Source organism: Hevea brasiliensis, chromosome 9, assembly GCF_030052815.1.
Source record: "Hevea brasiliensis isolate MT/VB/25A 57/8 chromosome 9, ASM3005281v1, whole genome shotgun sequence".
NCBI lineage: Eukaryota > Viridiplantae > Streptophyta > Magnoliopsida > Malpighiales > Euphorbiaceae > Hevea > Hevea brasiliensis.
This window is the reverse complement of record NC_079501.1, coordinates 8,531,144-8,550,519: the sequence shown is the minus strand read 5'-3', so window position 1 is coordinate 8,550,519 and position 19,376 is coordinate 8,531,144. Positions and strand designations below refer to the sequence as shown.

The window sequence follows — 19,376 nt, the reverse complement described above, 5'->3', positions numbered from 1 at the left end:
TATTGGCAGTTGAATAAGGTGACAATAAAGAACAGATACCCATTGCCCCGCATTGATGACTTATTTGATCAGTTGAGGGGTGCAGCTGTGTTCTCCAAAACTTACCTGAGATCAGGTTATTATCAGCTGAAAGTACAAGAGCAGAGTATTCCTAAAATTACCTTCAGAACCCACTATGGCCATTATGAGTTCTTGGTCATGCCATTCGGGTTAACTAATGCTCCAGCTGCTTTTATGGATCTGATGAACACTATCTTCAGACCATACCTCGACCAGTTTGTTGTGGTATTTATTGATGATATATTGGTCTATTCGAGGAATGCAGAAGAGCATGATAGACATCTGCGGATTGTACTACAAACTTTGAGGGAGAAACAGCTATATGCCAAACTGTCAAAATGTGAATTTTGGCTGAAGGAGGTATCCTTTTTGGGGCACATAGTATCAATAGAGGGTATTAAGGTAGATCCTAGCAAGATTGAAGCTGTCCTTAATTGGAAGCCACCCAGAAATGTTACGGAGATTCGCAGTTTTCTGGGGTTAGCTGGATACTACCGTCGATTTGTGAAGGGATTCTCCATGTTGGCATCTCTATTGACTAAGCTGCTTAGAAAGGATGTGAAATTTCAGTGGACGGACAAATGCCAGCAAAGTTTTGATGAATTGAAAAGATGTTTGACAGAGGCTCCAGTCCTGACTTTACCTACACCGGGTAAAGAATATACAGTTTATAGCGATGCTTCTCACAATGGATTAGGTTGTGTGTTGATGCAAGATCGAAATGTCATTGCCTATGCATCATGCCAGCTAAAACCGCATGAGAGGAATTATCCGACACATGACTTGGAGCTTGCAGCTATTGTGTTTGCTCTTAAGATCTGGAGACATTATTTGTATGAGGAGAAGTGCTACATCTACACAGATCATAAGAGTTTGAAGTATTTGGGTACCTAGAGAGAGTTGAATTTGAGACAGAGGAGATGGTTAGAGTTGATAAAAGACTATGATTATCTGATAGACTATCAGCCAGGGAAAGCTAATGTTGTGGCTGACGCCCTAAGTCGCAAGACTATGGCAAGTCTACAGGTTACTCCTTTGTCTTTGGTACATGAGTTGAGATTATTACATGCCAGTTTAGAGATTAATGATGAAGGGCAGACAGTAGTTGCATGGCATGTACAGCCAGTGTTGATTGATCGATCGTAATGGTCGCCGTAATGATGAAAGGTATCGAGTCGTTGGAAGAAGTCCGCAGGCAAGAAACCGAGTTCTCAATCAAAGATGATGGTTTCTTCGCTACACGAGGCGTAATGTGTGTTCCTAATAATGTTAATTTGAGGCAGATCATTTTGAAGGAAGCACATGAGTCTCCTTTTGCTATGCACCCTGGTGGTACAAAAATGTATAGAGTGCTAAAGGAGCATTACTGGTGGATGGGTTTAAAAAGAGATGTGGCAGAGTTTGTATCCAAATGCCTAACTTGTCAGTAAGTAAAGGCAGAGCATCAAGTACCAACTGGGTTATTACATCCACTGTTAGTGCCAGAATGGAAATGGGAAAGAATAACTATGGATTTTGTAATGGGACTTCCGAGGACACAGAAGAGTCATGATGCAGTATGGGTCATTGTCGACAGACTAACTAAGTCTGCTCATTTTCTGCCAGTCAGAATGGACTACAGTCTAGACAGATTAGCCAGGTTGTACATTGATGAGATTGTGAGACTTCATGGAGTGTCAGTATCCATTGTATCAGACAGAGATCCTAGGTTCACTTCTAGATTCTGGGGTAGTCTTCAGAAGTCCTATATTGATTTGAAAAGAAGGGATATTGAGTATGCAGTGGGAGAGAAAGTGTTCCTCAAAGTTTCTCCTTGGAAGAGGATTATGAGATTCGGCAGGAAAGGGAAACTGAGTCCTCGTTTTATCGGGCTATATGAGGTATTAGAAAGAGTGGGTCCTTTAGCTTATCGTTTGGCACTACCTCCAGAGTTGGAAAAGATACATAATGTCTTCCATGTGTCTATGTTGAGGAGGTATCGATCAGACCCATCTCATGTACTACCAGTAGAAGAAATTGAAGTAAATCCAGACCTCACATATGAGGAAGAACCCATAAAGATTATGGCTTATGAGGTGAAGCAGCTACGGAACAAGCAGATACCATTGGTAAAAGTGTTGTGGAACCATCATTCGGGCCAAGAAGCTACTTGGGAATGAGAGGAGGACATGAGGAGACAACACCCATAGCTGTTCAGATATTGATACCAGGTTAAATTTCGAGATGAAATTTATTTAAGGGGGGGAGAATTGTAACACCCCTATTTGTATAGCCCGGTATATTTCACTGTTCCGATGACCGGTGTCGGTCCGGACAATTAAGGGGATTAGAACCACACTTAAGTCAATTAGAGAAGCTATAAGTACAAATAATTAGTAATGTTCAATTAGTTAAGTATAAATAAGAAAAACAGAACATAAGAAGTTAAATGAGCCGAGAGTCACAGCGATGGGTGACCTCCTCGGGAACGACTGCAAAGTTATTTTAAACTCAAATTTCGAATCGTAAAATGTGACGCCGCGGTCCTTAGGACCATTATGAACACAATGGAAAAGAGAAAATCACGAAAAAGAACTGTTAAGCCAGTCAAATAATTAGGTCAGGGAGCCGGAAGAAATATGGAATTATTTGCAAACCGGGATGAACCGGCGATGGGCAATTTGGTCAATTAACCCTGAGAGCTGACTCCTGACCTAACTGTCAAATAAAATCGGAGAAAAGAAAATTTTCGAATCGAGAATTAAATTAAAGAACTAATAGAAAAAAAAAAGAGGAAAATCAAAAAGTAAAAAGGTGATGACATCATGCATGATGCCATAAGTGTTAATTAATAAATTAATTAATTTGATTTTTTTTGTGGTCTTCCATAAGATAAAGATAAAATAAAAGAAAAGAAAAAAAAATTAAAAAACCTCATTTTCTTCTTCCTTTGTGCCGCCCCATTTCCTCTATAAACCTCCATGAATTTCCTCCATTTAAGCTTACACTTAAGCTTAATTTTCTCCACTTAATCTTCATAACTCCCTTAAAAACCTTACTGGAGCTTGCAATCTCAACTTAAGGACAAGAAAGAAAGAAGAAAGAAAGAGAACAATTGAAGATTTGGTGTTTAAGTTGAGGTTAGTATGTTAACTTGTCATTTTTCCATTTTAAATGCCTAATTGGTTGTTGAAATGAGCTTTGAACTAATGAAATGAAAACAAATATTGGGGGGGAGGACCAAACTGAAATTTCGGCCTGTTGAAGGAGAGTATGATTTTGTATGGTTTGATGTATTTAGAATGAATTAAAGGCGTTAGTAAACTTACATGAGTATGGTAGTAAGATGGAAATGCATAAATGTGATTAATTGTAACAATTAAGTGAGTTAGGGTTTTGGGACTTAGGGTTTGTGAACAAAAAATGCAAGAAGTGAGTAAATTGTGTATTTGACCTATTGTGAAGTGAAAAATGGTCAATTGTGACCAAATGAGTTGTGTTTGAATTGTTGGAAGTGAAGCCAAATTCGGAGGTTGAATGGTCATGCTGCTGGCAGCATGACCAAGTCAACTTTAAAGGATCAAAACTAAAATTTTACAAGTCCAATTGATATGGTACCAATTGGGGATGAAAATATACATAAAATGACACAATTTTCATTTAGGAACCATGCCCAAAAAGTGACCAAAACTTAGTGAACCAATTGACCAAAGTTGCATAAGAGCAGGCTGCCACTGTACAAACTGACCAAATAAATAGTATTTGTTCATTTGGTCATAACTCGAGCTAGGCAGGTCAAAATGACCTGAAATTTTACCAGTGGTTAGATGAGATATATACCTAAAACTTTCATGAAGAAAACAAGTCCAAATTCTGCCAGAAACTAAGTCATTTGGCCACCACAAGTTGGTGACTTAAATCTGCTAGCACCAAATTTACCCAGAAAATCTGGGTTGTTTTCAATCCGGCAGCCCTAGTTCAAATGGCCATAACTTGAGCTACAAAACTCCAATTGAGGTGATCCAAAAATGAGAATAAACTTAAGACAATAAGAAACATTTTCTATGAAGAAAGGTTTGCCAAATTCCAACAGTAGATTGACCAATGGAACAGTGCAACTTGGAGCACCAAAACTGAAAATTTGACAATTTGGCCAAAAGGACTTAAGCTTTGAGAAAATGACCAAAACCAACAAATTTAATGACCAAAATGTGGTATGTGGGTGAAGTTGGAGTTCCCATACCTATTAAGCCTTAAAAAGTCAACAATTTGACTTGAATAGTGTAGTGAATAGTAATCCGAAACACAAAAACTTCGAGAACGTCGAAATTAGTACATTAAAGCTAGGTAAAAATAAAGTGAAATTTATTTTTGGATTTATGCTAGTTATGGTACTGAAACACTGTGAAATTGTGTATTTCAACTGAAAAAGACTTGGAAACTCGAAGAGACTGAGTCAAGGCCTAAAGGCGACTCACGTCAGGTTTGTACACAATAATAATTGTTTAAATATTTTAGTCTCAAAAATTTGACTTCTTTGATTAATTATGTACTGTGTTGCCATTTTATAATTGTAAATGTGACTTTGAAAATTGATCAGATTTCTCATAAATTGTTTGAATAAATTGTTTTAAATTGATTTTATGTTCACACTTAGCATGACAGTATCATATTATTCCTCCTCCATTTATGGGGTTGAGATTGTTTATTTTTCTCGCTCTCTGGTTTACCAGTTGAGGTTGAGATCAGATGAGTACTCATTAGCTAGCTAGCCACTTCCCTCATTGATTTCGATTAATGGGGTTGAGATTGCTTTGTCGTGGTGTACAATACGGCATTGATCAGAAATTTTGTGTCATGGCTTAAGTTGTGTATGACTTTGGCAACACTGTGTTTATGAAATTGTTTGACTAAATTGTGTTATTATGAGCATTGTTAATTTGAGAAATATTTAAATTGTGTTTTACCAATGAATGATTTATGTATTGCATTTTAAATTTCATTGTGCACCACTGAGTATTTTTATACTCAGCGATAACTTATTTTACTGTCGCAGATAAGAGCAAGGAGAAAGCAGCAGAGTGAGCTGCTATCAAATTGTTTACCACGTCGATCAATTTGTACAGGTATTATTTTATACCATTGTAGATAATTTTGATGTAAATATAGAAATGTTGTATGTATCAATGTAAGTTGAGCAGTTGTAAATAAATTGTAATAATATTATTTTTTTTGGATTTCCTTATGTAAATTAATATTTGTACTTATGAATTTCTTACTTTATGCTTTGTGATTGGAGATATTAAATATTTTGAGATGATAAATTTTGATTTGTATTATGAAATTATTTTGAAGTGCGTTGAATTGAGTTGATTGAGATTTATTGAAGGTTGGGAGTTGTGAAAAACTTTTGGAAGTGTTTTTTTTAGGTATTTGAATAACTGTTTTCTCCAATTTCAAACGGAACTCTGTCAAAATTTTTATAAAATTTGCGACAAAATTTAAATGGATAAAATTTTTATTAGTATTTAAATATTGAATAAATGATTTTTAATTCCTACCAAAATGCTCACCACTTCTAAAATGTAAGAAAATTGTTTTAAAATCCCTTGTAGGGTACTTAATGAGTTATCGGTAGGTGAAGTTCGGTAGTTCATTAAGTATTCTAAGGGATCATGTTATGCCTTACAGAGGGGTAAGGTGTGACAATATAAATTCAAATTAAAATAGAATATAGTTAATCTTATAAATACAATTATTTAATTTCAATTCAAATAGAATTAGAAATCACTATCACATTAGAATACAATTCAAGTAAAAAGATTTATGTTTATTGTAAACATTTATAATTAAAATTTAATTTATAATATCATATAAATAATTAAAAATATTAAATAAATAATTTCGTTGTAATTTAATATTATTTTACAATATAATATAAATAATAAATAGTTAATCACAAGATTAGTAACCCAAATAAAAATAGTATTATAAATAAAATTTAAATTGAAATAAAATATATATGCAATCAAATATCATTTTTATAAACACATTAATTTAATTCCAATTCAAATAGATTTAAAATTTTGCTTTCCACATCATAATGGCATTCAAGTACATAGAATTTAGGTTTAATTAAAATACTAAAGGATAATAAAAGTAAAAATAATTATAAATAATTAAGTAATTTATTTTTTTAAATAAATAATTAAATAGATGTAATTTAATAATTAGATTAAGGTATTTTTATGTTCTCTTATATATTTATATATATTATAATAAATAAATTATAACTGTAATTATAATTAAATTATAGATAATATATATAAAACAAATATAATATTTATATATTTTAATTCAAATTTGAGTTACTCCTTTCCGTAATAGTCTGTTGGTTATTCCATGTAGAATTCTGGCTCCTGTATAAGGGGCGGGCCAGCGTTTACGATAGAAATTCCTCATACACGGTATTATCCCAAACGCCAAAGCGACCGTTATACACCTGAATCTGACGCGTCAGCCGACTAACGTCGCCACCGGGACCGCAGAAGTTCCTCCTACCACAGCTACGATGAGCGTCACCTATCGTGGACGCTTTCGCTCTGGCTCACCCGAGTATTCAAGTCCGGCAAGAAAAAGCCCAAGCCCTGGGCCAAGGAAAACATATTCTTCGCTGGAAAAGTTCGGAAGGGGGAGCCCCTACCTCGATCTTGGAGGCTCTCGTAATGGAAGGAATTCTAAGCCCAGGGATACAGGATCACATGATTCCCGGTATAGGAAGAAGAGGAGTTTGAGTTCTAAGCGTAGGTGCAGGAAATCATCTCTGGATGTAGATAGTGAATCAGATGAGGATGTGAGAGATAATGGGAATTAAACTGAATCAGATTCTGGAGAGGACCGAAGACGCAGAAAGAAGTCATGGAAAAGCAGCAGCAGTACGCGAAGGAAGTGCAGCAAGAGAAGTGGCAGAAGAAGTCGGAAGAGGAAGAATAGGTACAGTGATTCAAAATGATAGCGAGAGTGAAGGATCTGAATACGAGTCTAAGAAGCGGAAACGCGGTTCAGGGTCTAAACGCAGCAAGAAAAAGAGGTCTGAAAGGGAGGGTGCCAGTTCATGCTCGGATAAGAGTTCAGGTTCTAAAATAGATGCAAAGGGAAAATCAAAGGCTGATGAGATGGTGGCTGAAATTAATGATGAGGCTCAGAAGAAACCTGTTTTGGATAATGAACCTATGGTTGGGCCAATGCCCCTGCCTAGAGCCAAGGGGCATATAAATTATGGTGGTGCATTAAGGCCAGGTGAAGGGGATGCCATTGCACAGTATGTGCAGCAAGGAAAGCGTATTCCACGTAGAGGAGAAGTGGGTCTTGATGCTGATGCAATTCAAAAATATGAGAGTCTTGGGCATGTGATGAGTGGAGACAGGCACCAGAGGATGAATGCCATTCGTATTGGGAAAGAAAACCAAGTCTATAGCGCTGAGGACAAGCGAGCTTTGGCTATATATGTTTAAATATGAGGAGAAGGCAAAAAGGGATCACAAGGTTATGGCTGCTTTGCTGAGGCATGCGCAGCGCCAGATTGGGCTGGACGTTTGTCCTGCTCATGATCCCTTTGCAGCAAAAGCTTCTGACAGTGCTGATACTTAATAGTGAGGTGCGCTTGTCTATATTTTTGTTGTAAACCTGCACGATTCTGAATTTACTTGTTTGGGCTTAGGCTTCATATTTCATGGTGTATTTATTGTAACCTGACATGTGTGTTTGGGCTTAGGCTTCATATTTCATGGTGTATTTATTGTAACCTGACATGTGCCATATTGACGACCGACGGTCTAAAGGATGAATAAGTTTAGTTCTTTGATGCCTTATTTTTAAAATCAAACTAAATTCCAGACAGCTACAAGTTTTTCAGTTTTCTCAAACTAAACTTCATATATGCTGTACTTGTGAAATTTTTATAGCTATAATTTGGATGCGACATTGGAAGTTTGCTTAACTGCTTAAGTAGTCTTTAAGCATTGTGCATTCCTGTCTTGCTTTGAACCTTTGTAGTGCATTATTATATTTATATATATATTTTTCCTGAAAAGGTTTTGTATGTCTAATTGTTGCTATGGATGTGTATGGTCTGTACCATTCTTGTGATCTATAATGGGGCTTTTGTTATGATTGCTGTTAGTTTCATCATGATTGAGTGATATTGCCTCTATTGATTGAAAGAAAGGCTGTTGGTTTTGAACAAGCTGGCAATGGCATTCTCAATGAAGAAAAAAGGGTTTTGATGATTTAGAGTCTAATGTGCTGGCAACTTCCACTTACAGCTGTCGCAAGTTAAGGTTATTTCAATTAGCATCAATGGCTAATAAAGAGATATTTTAAGTTGAAGTTTGAGAAGCAAAATATTTTATTTCGTAGACCAGCTACTGAGTATTGTAGCAGTGCCCAGATAAAAGATGGAATGTGCAAATCTTGGGTGGGGTTTTGACTGAGAAAATATTTGTGGTTATTTCTTGGATATGTGCATCTAGGACTAGTAAATTGGTGCACGAAAGGGCTTCTTCAGCTGAACCTTGTGTTGGATGGAGTTCTTATTGAGAAAAAAAAATAATGGTGATAAAGAAAATGCAACAAACAAAGACACGCTGCCTTATTTATCCATAAAAAACTTGCAATTTTCCGTTTTTCTGTCCTGGTGTTGAGTTGCCATTAAATAGTTAAGAATGAGCAACTAGGACTAGGAATAATAGCTCAGGAAATTTTAATAGTGAAATAGAATTTTTGTCTTATCATACGAATGGAAATATTTACATGTAAAGTTTTCTGGAAAAGAGTGCTAAGAATGAGATACTAGAATAGGTTTGGTCTAAGGTACATTCATCTTTCAATTTTTAAAGTGTAACTCAAATCCATGTCCTAATATTTTCTCACAAAATGTGTTCTCTAGAATTTTTCTTTTTTTTTTTTTAACAAGTTATTTTCAGCTAAACAAATTAAGTGTAAATTACTTATTATTGTACATATAAGTCCAGTTCAAGATAGGCCAGGCAACAAGAGCTCTAAATTCTTAAAACAAAAATTCAGTTGGAAATAGCAACTAAAAGCCTTTTTCTGATGGCAGTATTAGGTTGCTTCAGAACTCTGTTGATGTTTAAATAACCATGATTGTCCGCGGCAAGAATGAGCAACTGAGAAAGGTAATGACTTATGATAGGTGGGAAGCTCGAGTTGATTCTGGAGGGAAAGCCGAAATTTACTCAGCAAGGAAACCAGGGGGTAACTAACCAGAGATGGTTGGAATATTCTAGAAGAAATAAGAAGATTCGAGAAGGAAGCCAAGCAGTTATCCATCTATGCAATCCGTTAATGGAATGACAGCAGAGAGCTCATGGGAAGAGAGAGATGCAGGGGCTGAGAATAGAATTAAGTGGGAGGCATGCTTTGTAATTTTCTTTCCATTTATTTTTCAGCTAGGAATTGCTTGGGGGGCAGAAGGGAATTCCTGCGCGGAAGAAGTTTCTCCTGGTATTATAATTAGTTTTTTTCCCTATTTTCTTTGTTACAGTGCTTCTTTACTTTAAGTGTACTCCATAATTTCTATCAATAGAAGATCCCCTGTTTCCACAATCTTCTCTACAATTCTGGTATTAATTGTTCCATATCCCAGGGACAGGTTCTTTGCTCTATCAGGTTTATATATGTATGTGTGAGAGATGAGAGGGCAAATATGGTGCTCATTGAGTGGCTGTGATCCTGTTTATTGCCTGCAGATCATGAGTAGTTTCTGTTTGTGGGATCAACGAACTGGCTTTTAGTCCAATTATGCAAGTGTAAAGAAAAACAGTGCAGGAAAGTTGGGATAGGAGTAATATTGAGGCTTGAGACTCTCACAATGTGTTCAACAATGTCATAGTTTCCGCAAAAAATTGAACTTGTCAAAATACATTTCATAAGTTGTGAAAAGAATTAGCTTTGTAAGTTCTCTCTCTAATGCGTTTAGAGAGAGAATTTCCTCTCAAATTTTAGCTAGTTTAGGGTTTTCTTTCCCTTGCTCTCTCGGCTGTCCGTAGCCGTTTTCTGCCCTTCGAGGTAGGGGAAGGTTTTTCCCTCCTCCCCAGGGTATGGGCTTCCCTACTCGTCGCTGGTAAGGCTATACATGTTTTTGGCTTGGCAGGATGGGGTTAATGGCGAGGGATCTTATATTTGTCCTGGGTGAGGCTTTGTTTGGTTGCTGGAAAGAACGTTGTGCCCACTGAGTTCTGTCTAAGTGGGATGTGTAGGTGATCAACGAGGGTGGGGTTCCAAGGAAGGCAATCCTAAGGGTTTAGAGTTGGCATTTCAAAGATTACTTGGTGGTTTTCTCATGGTTATCATGACCTCTGCCATCATCTCTCCCCTGTTGATAGTTGGTTTGAGCCCAATTTGTCTGACAATGGCAATGGAGTTCATTGATTTTTATGGGTTTCTTCGTGTTCCTGGGAGGTCTGCTCAAGCTAGCAAGGATTTGACAGAAAGAAACTTCCTTTTTTGGCTCCCGCGACCAATTCCATGCGACCTAGACGATGGCGGCGCAACATGGTTGAGGCTCTGTGTTTGAGTCTCTTAAGATTTTATGGATGACTTTCGCTGGTTGAGTTTGGCACTTTGGGAAATCCTGGGTTGGGTTGGGTTGTATTGTTTTTACTTTTTAGGTCTTATTAGATATGCCCGCTGTATTAGGTTAGGCCTTATTACTATAATTTGCCATTTGATTTTAATGGAATGGACTTGCAATTAAAAAAAAAAAAAGGAGTCTCCGCAAAATTTATGCCACTGAAAGTGAATTACAAGTAACTGTATCGATTAAGGAGCATGATTGAAATAGTGATAATGATTGTGATTGTAGGGCTGTTGTTTTATGAGGTTAGAGTTTTTAATTATACATATGTTTTAATGAGACAATGACGCCATTTTAGGTGACATCAAATTTCAATTTTTATGTTATTATATTATTATTTATCTTTTTTAAATTGAATACTATGTCAGTAAATTCTTTTTTTTTTAACATGTATTTTCTTACATAAACAAGTCCCAAATAGGCATAAATAACACATGCCATAAAGGATATATACAACAAAAGCTACATAGTCAAATACACAAAGGTCAAAGCCAATAACCTAACTCAAAAAATCAGTCTAAATTCGTAAAGCACTAATCTTAGAAAATAGTGCAGCCAGCTAACAAAACCACCAACCGAAAGCACACAGGAAAAGAAAACCACCAATAACACTTGATCAGCCTCATCGGACATACCAGGCTGGTTGTACAGCAACTAAGGAGAAAGATAAAGATCTTCAAGAGCAAATAAAAGTACTACCATCAGACCTCCAATGCACAAACCGAAATCCAGTAACCGCTAGACTAAAGTCTCCAAAACCAATCGACTGCAACAATTCCAGAGAAGAAGATGGCCTTAAATGTAGAGGTCCAAGGCGTTTTAGTCTATTGTAGCCTTGGATCGGCCTTTGCCAAGCAATTCAGGTAGACTCCCTACATACTACATTCTATTTTTACAGAATATGTTGGCTATTATTAAATCTACATAGGGAACTAAATATATGTTCTCACCTTGCACAGTATCTGCAAAACCAAACTCAAAACTATGCATACCGAAACAGAGACGAAGGAGAGCAACCTTACGCCTAATTTCATAAATTGACATCGATCACCTCGCCTGCCCCGAAGGGCAAAAAAAGCCAGAAGAAAATCTCCTCGGCAGTTCCGAGAGAAAAAGGCTAAGCAACCAAATGAGAGAAATTTCTCTCTCTTCCAAAAAGAGAGAGAATTTTTCAAAAAGACATGTCAGTAAATTCTAATTGTCGATTGCTTGAAAAGTGATATAATATTATAATTGACATAAATTTAAGCATTCATTAGAGTAAATATAAAAATAAAAAATATATTGTAGTTAAAAATTAAATTAAATTTCTATTTTTTTTTTTGTATTTAAACCTTGTAATTATTGTCATTGTGTTTTTAACATAGATAAATGCAATAGATGGGAGTAACAATAATGGACAAAGCAACATTGAATTAGTATCACCAATTGATATCAAATACAAATCCTTCCTTTCCTTTTCTTTTCTTTTTAGCACAAACGGTTTCTTTATTACCTTAACTGATTTCATACAATTAAAAAATATCCAAAAAAGATTAAAATGCAACCTCTGCAAATGAATATAATTATTAAGGACAAAGCTTTGGTTTGTTGAAGCTCTAATGCAAGTGTAATGTCAATTAAAGGTGAGTCCCCATTATGATTCCTGCAATTATGGACAACTAGAAAGCGAGTAAATATTTTTTTTTCCATGGGGAGAAACTGAGCAAAGGCAGACCAAAAAATGCTGAAGGTATCGACCTTAGCATTTTTCTTTCTCCTAACGTGTAGTATAATAACCAGTCTTTTCCAGCCAACATCCAGCTTGTCCTTCTCTCCTTCTTCTTCTTCTTCTTCTTCTTCTATTCCCCATGCGAGTGACGATCCCTCGCCCTCTCTCAATTATTAGTCTTTGTTGTCTTTGTTAATTCCTCCTTTGTTAAGTCCTCCCCTTCTCTCACACGCACATCTCCATCTGTGGGCAGCGAAAACTACACAAACCCAGATCAAATTGGAGCATCAAGAAGCTGACTTTGGAGTCTTTAGATTACGGGTTCTTTAGTTCATCTTAATTTCATAAGTGAGGTACTGTGAATTTTTGTACTGTCTTACTTGTATATAGCTATACATATATATTTCCTTTACCAAGAAAGTGCCAATTTCTTAGTATATGTAGAGAGTAATTATAGAAAGATATTGGTTTCCTTCTTTTTGTCTAAATATAATGAGGGACTTACCTTCTTGTTTTGGTGAAAGTGGAGTTCAAGTGGCTGATTCATTGTCTTCAAACACTGCGAAAGCTGAACAAAACCTGGTTACCTGTGTCTATCAATGTAAATTACGTGGTCGTTCTTGCTTAATTACTGTCACCTGGAGTAAGAATCTTATGAGTCAAGGTCTTAGTGTCGTAATCGATTATTCAACCTATCATTGTCTCTGTAAAGTTGATATAAAAACATGGTTGTTTTCTAAAAGAAAAGGATGCAAGAATTTAAGGGTAGATTCTAGTAAAATTGATATATATTGGTACTTATCTAATGCCAAATTTGGTTCTGGGCCAGAACCTTCGGAAGGATTTTATTTGGCTATTGCATTTAACCAAGAAATGGTGTTACTTCTTGGGGATATGAAGAAGGAAGCATACAAGAAAATTGACAATGCCTCGGTAAATTCCCATGTCATTTTTATTGCTAAGAAGGAGCACATTTTTGGGAAGAAGTTCCATGGTGCAAAAGCTCAGTTCTGTGATAAGGGGCAGATGCACAATGTCACAATTGAGTGTGATACCGTTGATCTTAAGGACCCATGTCTTGTGATCCGCATTGATCGTAAGATGGTAATGCAGGTCAAGAGACTGAAGTGGAAGTTCCGGGCAATCGCACCATATTGGTGGACGGGCTTCCAGTTGAAGTGTTTTGGGATGTCCATAACTGGTTATTTGGTAATGCTATGGACAATGCAGTTTTCATGTTCCAAACTGCCTATCTGCAGGGAAATTATGGACCAGCCAATCCATTTTTGATCCCTCTGTCTTGGCATGGTCTTACTCTCGGCAATTCAGAGACTACCAGTTACAAGGTCTTGGTTTCTCACTTATATTTTAAGCTTGGAAGAATGAATAAAACTGTATGTTAAATTGCTGAGATTTAACAGATACTTCCTGCAATGTTTTTAACAAAGGATGTGATAAAAGATATGGTAAATGCCATTAGAAGTTTACGCATTTTGTTTCTTGTCATTTTCCCTTTTCAAGTGACTCCTTATATGCGCTAACTCATTAGCTTTTAATTGCTTTTTTTGCTTTATCCAAGTATTATACTTTGATTTTCTATGGTTGAAAAATGCATATTATATACTAATCATGTGACACCTTTGTAGAGTATTGTAGTCAGATTTCCTTTCCCATACTTCTCGTGAATGCGATTAATGTTAGAAAGAAATAAGAGTTTTTGTTTTAAGGAAATAGGATAGTAAGCATTTTCCTATTCTAATTCCTTGTTGCAAGTTGCTGAAGGTTTATTCTTGGGATATGGGGTTTTCTTATGACTTTTTTCTTGTTGCACATGTCTTGTTTATCAGTAGCATAACAGATTGAAGTCTAGTTGTGGCATGTCAGTTTTATAGGATTCACAAAAAGGAAGGTGTATTTCTTCTAGATCTTTTTTACTTAAGTTTTGTCAGTCACCTCTCTAACACGTGTTCTTGTTTATCAGTAGCATAACAGATTTAAGTCTAGTGGCATGTCAATTTTATAGGATTCACAAAAAGGAAGGTGTATTTCTTCTAAATCTTTTTTACTTGACACTTATGATTTGTCAATCACTTCTCTAATTTAAGATTAAAATAGCAAGCTTGATGTGGGTTATCCATTTCGAAAGATTGATTGCTAGGCTTGCTGCCCATGACACTAACACGGATGGAGAAAATGGATATAAATGGGAGTCTATTTGGAGCATCTACCACTACATGCTCAAGTATTGAGAGTTGATCTTTGAGTAGAAGAGAGCCAATGTTAACTAAATGCTCTCCTTCTTGTAGGACTAGTTTGAGAGATGGATGGATAACGTCTAGGTGATGATGGTGGTATACTCAAATGTGGCTTGTATTGGTACAAAGAGATTGCTATTTATATGATCGGAAAAATTTGGTGATTTGAGATGAGAAAATTTCCACTCTTCAATAAAATGCACTTGCTTCTTTGTCATAAATGGATGTGGTTCAAACTATTTGGACTTTTGATACATCGTATAAATAGGTAAAAATGATAATCTGTCCCATGTGTGTAGCTACTTGCATAGTATGATAAAAAGCACAACCATGGGGGGAAACTTGCTGTTTAATTTACAAATAGCCCTTGTTATGCTTCAGCTCTTCTGCTAAATATATATCTCTTCCATCTCCAAAGTCAAGTCCTCTGGTCCAGAATCTTGGTAGACTTCACGCAGAACCTTATCATCCAGCTGAAAAACAAGGAAATGCTATTATCAGATCCACAAGGTGAAGGGAAATGTTTGAGCATTTGAAACAGGTATGTTGTTTTGTAGATTGTTTCAACTAAAGGCTGCTAAAACAACATAACTCTTAATATTTTCAATGGAAATTATATTATGTATAAGATGTGCATGGTGCGCACATTCTGTTCGCCTTTGGTTGAGCATTCTTTACATCATTTAAAAGTGATATTGTTGAATTCTTTACATGCTCAGTTCCAACTGCTTTCCTCTAATGCAGAACCCTTTGGAAAGTGATTGTTGAAACTTATAATCAAGCAGAGTATCCCACAGTCCTTGGCTAGTTTATTATTTGCATTGCTTCACCAATATAAAATCCATATATACAAATCCCTTACAATATTAATTTCTTGCCCCGCAAACTGGGAAGCACAGAAAGCCATACAGAAAATGCCTCGGCATAAAAAATATACCATTACTGCATTCCATTTTGACCTGTTGTACTCATTTTTGCCGTACCAGCATAGAGATCATTTTAAAACTGAAGAATGTACTGCGAATTTGCTACCAAACCAGATGGGAAAAGAAGAGAGACTGTTTAAATACATGCACAGCTCCCTGTGCCTCCATGACTCCATCCATTGGCCCTTAGCTATCTCTACATGTATGTATTGTGCATTGCTTAAATGAACTTTTCAACAGGTAAATGCCAGTCTATGGTATAAGAATGTGAAGATACGTAATGATGGTGATATGTGAAATGCCATGATTTTGATTTACCCATTAAAGAGCATTCCTCAGGGATCAGACAATTGAGGGTCTTTTGTGAAAATTTGATTTGTATCGGATTCAAATTTACAATCTCATAAGTCTAAAACGCTTCACGATTTGTTCGAATTATCGCTGTTGTCAGCAGTCAAACGTTAATTATTATATATTTTGTTTAAGAGTTAATTCCCCCTTAATTAACGACTAGAAATTTAAATATATTATATTTATTATGAATTTTTATGCTTATTATTAATTGTTTCAATTTATTTAAAATAAATACTTGAAATATTATTTTTTTAATATTTAATTTTTTATGTTTTTATTTTATTTTTTAACCATTAAATTAAAAATTTTCAATTCATTTAAAAATAATTATTAGCAACATAAATTTTACTTCCCTAACAATTGCCTTCCTAGAAGCCATTTCAATTATTCGACCGATTTAACGGCCTTCCAGTTTGAGGGCAACAAACGAGGCCTCCAACCAAGAGAGAAACCCCGAAACTTTCGAATTTTCCACAGCGAAGACAAGGATGGGAACTCTATCTTTCTTGTTTCCTTTATCCCTTTGTTGTCCACTGACACCCAATCATTCCTCTTCAAGAACCCATCTCCATAAACGTACTTCATGGCCCCATATCTCCTCATACACTCTCAAATCCGCCGAAATTCGAGGCAGAACTGTAGTTTTTGGAGGGAATTCAAGTGACCGAAATGAGTCTCAGTTCTTGGACGAAAATGGTGTAGTCGATGACATGGATGGCTATCTTAACTACCTCTCTCTCGAATACGACTCTGTTTGGGACACCAAACCATCATGGTATGCCTGCTTGCTTTCGTCAATAATATGTATATAAATAACCTAAAGCGTTTACGAAACTGCAATCTTTGGATTTAGTTTTTTCTTGCTGACTTTCATTTTATGCAGCTTAAGATATTTGTAGTTCGCAATAGATTGGGGCCTCAGATTGGAACTCTTTGAAGTGGGAATTTTGTTGAATTCCCATATAGGATAGGTGAAATTCTTCGTTACATTCAGTGGAGTTAGCAGGGTGGGAATAAAATATTGATTTCAGTTGTGAGTTCTGCAATTCGAAATAAGAATGAGGCCACTTTTGAAGATGGACCATGTAGGTAATAGCTCATGAGATAATATCACATACATTAAGTATTATTCAGGATTCCATTTCCCTTACATTCTCGAATCCCATAGCGTTTTAATTTCTAGATGTGATTTCTAGATGACCGAGCATGCTCTGCTGCTTCCCTAGAGGAATCAGGTGGTTATAGGTGGAGTAATATTAAGTGTAAGATTGATTATTGTTATTCCATAAGTGCATCTGTCACCATTAATATGTCATCCTTGCTTTGGGCTTTAGTCTCTTCAGGGTTCAGATTTGTTTTGTTTCATTTAGATGCTAAGGAGAGAGGAACCTTGGTGCTATTGATTGTTATGGTTATTCTGATATTGTAATTCCTTTCCTTATGTCCAATTTTCCCGCAACTTATGAGAATTATATTAATTGTATTGTTTATATCTGTTTCCATATGAGAGATCTCCGTTGAGAATCAAAATTGCATAACATATTTATGGGACATGTTTTTGCAAAATTATAGGCTGATCAATTTTATTAAATTTTCATACACAACTCAACTCAACTCATCTAAGCATTTATCCAAAAAATTTATTGGACTCAACTCAAGTAAGCTTCTATCCAAAAAAATTTATTAGGGTTAGTTATATGGATTATCTTTCTCCACTCTAAATAATTTTGATACTTCTAATTATTAAATTTCCATCTATTATAATTTATTTTGGTTAGTTTGGTTATAACCGATAGCTGACCAAATATTTTCGGTTTTGATCAGATTTAGTTCTCTCTTAATTTCAGTTCGATCATATTTTAGAGTCTGTTAAAATTTTCAATTAGTCAAAATTTTGATTTAATTGAATGCACGCCTGATAAATTACCCCTTGAACCTTGAACATTTTGTTTATATGTAGGATTTGCTTTAAATTATAGTCCAACATCTTCATGACAAATTTCATTCACATCTTCATTTAAATTCCAAATGGGCATAAATATCTATGCTTGCTTTAGCTGTTATCTGACTCTTTTTTATCTATTTTTTTCTAGGTGCCAACCATGGACAATAACACTCACTGGAGTATCAGTGATTGCTTGTAGTTGGCTGATGTTGCACTCAGTTGTAATTACGAGTATTTTACTCCTGTTAATATGCTTCTGGTGGTACATTTTTCTGTATTCTTATCCCAAGGTATGATCTCACTTGACAACTAATGTTTGCTGATTAACTTCTTTTTCTTCAGTAGTCAGTTATTGAAGCTGGGAATTACAAATCAATTATTTTGTGTATACTTGCCTTGCATATTTTTTGTCGTTAGGGTAAATTTTGTTTGTGTTGGAACTCAGAACAGTTTATTCAAGCAGTTAACAATCGAAATCTCTCTCCTTCCTTCCCACCCCTATCTTCTGGAGTTCAAATTTTGGAGACTCAATATGGCACATGATAATAAAGTATACTTCCCAAACCAATGCATTTTATGTAACACATGATATTTGGCAGAAACAGTGCTTAAAAGGGCTTCAGATGGCATTTGTGAGATGACACAAGGTATTAAGTTGCAGAATGAACAACAATGAGAAGTGAATTTGCAGGAAATTTATGGCATGACTTCTAAATTGTGGTGTTTGAAGCTTGGAACTTACTTTTACATGCGTGCAATAGTTGTTTTGTAACAGTGGATACCGGTCCTTAAATTGGTGTCCTATATCTCTGGAAGAGTTAGCGAACTATGCATTGTTTTATGTTGGACTTGCTTAGAAGATGAGATTCACATCTATCAAGTTGGTTTACTTGACAATTTCAACATACGCCTCTTGTCTTGCTTTGGTATTGATTTGATGCCACTTCAAAATATAAAGAAGCATTGCCTTTTGTATTTTGAAGTTAGTATAATATTCTGTTTGGTTTCTCTCGAGAAATTCCTATTTGAACGAGAGCTATCTTTATTTTTGTATGTTTGAAAGTTGCATTTTGGTATTAGATTATCTTATTTTCTTTACAGGCATATGCTGACATGATTGCTGAACGAAGAAAAAGAGTGAACAGCGGTGTTGAAGATACATATGGCTGGAGGAAGATCCAATGATTAGAAGTGAAAAAATGAACTTGTCAAGTCCCCCTTCTTTCTATCTTCTCTCTCAATATGTGTGAAATTTTTGTAATTTCGATCTTGCAAATAGCTGGATTACATATATCATAAGCTCTATTTGGTTGGCTAGATTGGACCCTTTTCATGTGTGTTTTGTAGTCGGTCGGTATGTATATTTTTCTCAATAGTGATATTAACAAAAATTTATGAGGGAGGGGGAGAGTAGGACCTTTTTTTTTTTTAATTTTAAATTTTAAATAATGTGACAATTGGCATGAATTTCACCATTTAATAATAACAT

The 19,376-nt window shown here is 35.6% G+C and overlaps 1 protein-coding gene, 1 long non-coding RNA gene and 2 pseudogenes across 2 annotated transcripts; 3 read left to right on the top strand and 1 right to left on the bottom strand.

The window, feature by feature from the left end:
- Positions 1 to 6,416: 6,416 nt before the first annotated feature.
- Positions 6,417 to 9,678, top strand: LOC110643284 (uncharacterized; annotated as a pseudogene).
- Positions 9,679 to 11,124: 1,446 nt separating this feature from the next.
- On the bottom strand, positions 11,125 to 11,793 carry LOC110643290 (uncharacterized). The gene is made up of 2 exons (XR_009151155.1): positions 11,647 to 11,793; positions 11,125 to 11,462 (listed from the first exon to the last, which is right to left on the bottom strand). It is a non-coding gene; the product is annotated as an uncharacterized LOC110643290 (long non-coding RNA).
- Positions 11,794 to 11,897: 104 nt separating this feature from the next.
- Positions 11,898 to 15,368, top strand: LOC110643289 (uncharacterized; annotated as a pseudogene).
- A 934-nt stretch (positions 15,369 to 16,302) lies between these two features.
- LOC110643285 (uncharacterized) lies at positions 16,303 to 19,204 on the top strand. The gene is made up of 3 exons (XM_021795623.2): positions 16,303 to 16,717; positions 18,036 to 18,177; positions 18,989 to 19,204. The coding sequence occupies exons 1-3, from the start codon at positions 16,431 to 16,433 to the stop codon at positions 19,070 to 19,072; spliced, it is 513 nt and encodes a 170-aa protein (XP_021651315.2). The 5' UTR covers positions 16,303 to 16,430; the 3' UTR covers positions 19,073 to 19,204.
- Positions 19,205 to 19,376: the final 172 nt, after the last annotated feature.

Coding starts and splice junctions, on each gene's coding strand:
- LOC110643285 (XM_021795623.2), top strand. CDS start 16,431: ATGGGAACTCTATCTTTCTTGTTTCCTTTATCCCTTTGTTGTCCACTG. Junction 16,718..18,035: donor TGGGACACCAAACCATCATG/GTATGCCTGCTT, acceptor ATTTTTTTCTAG/GTGCCAACCATGGACAATAA. Junction 18,178..18,988: donor TTCTGTATTCTTATCCCAAG/GTATGATCTCAC, acceptor TTTTCTTTACAG/GCATATGCTGACATGATTGC.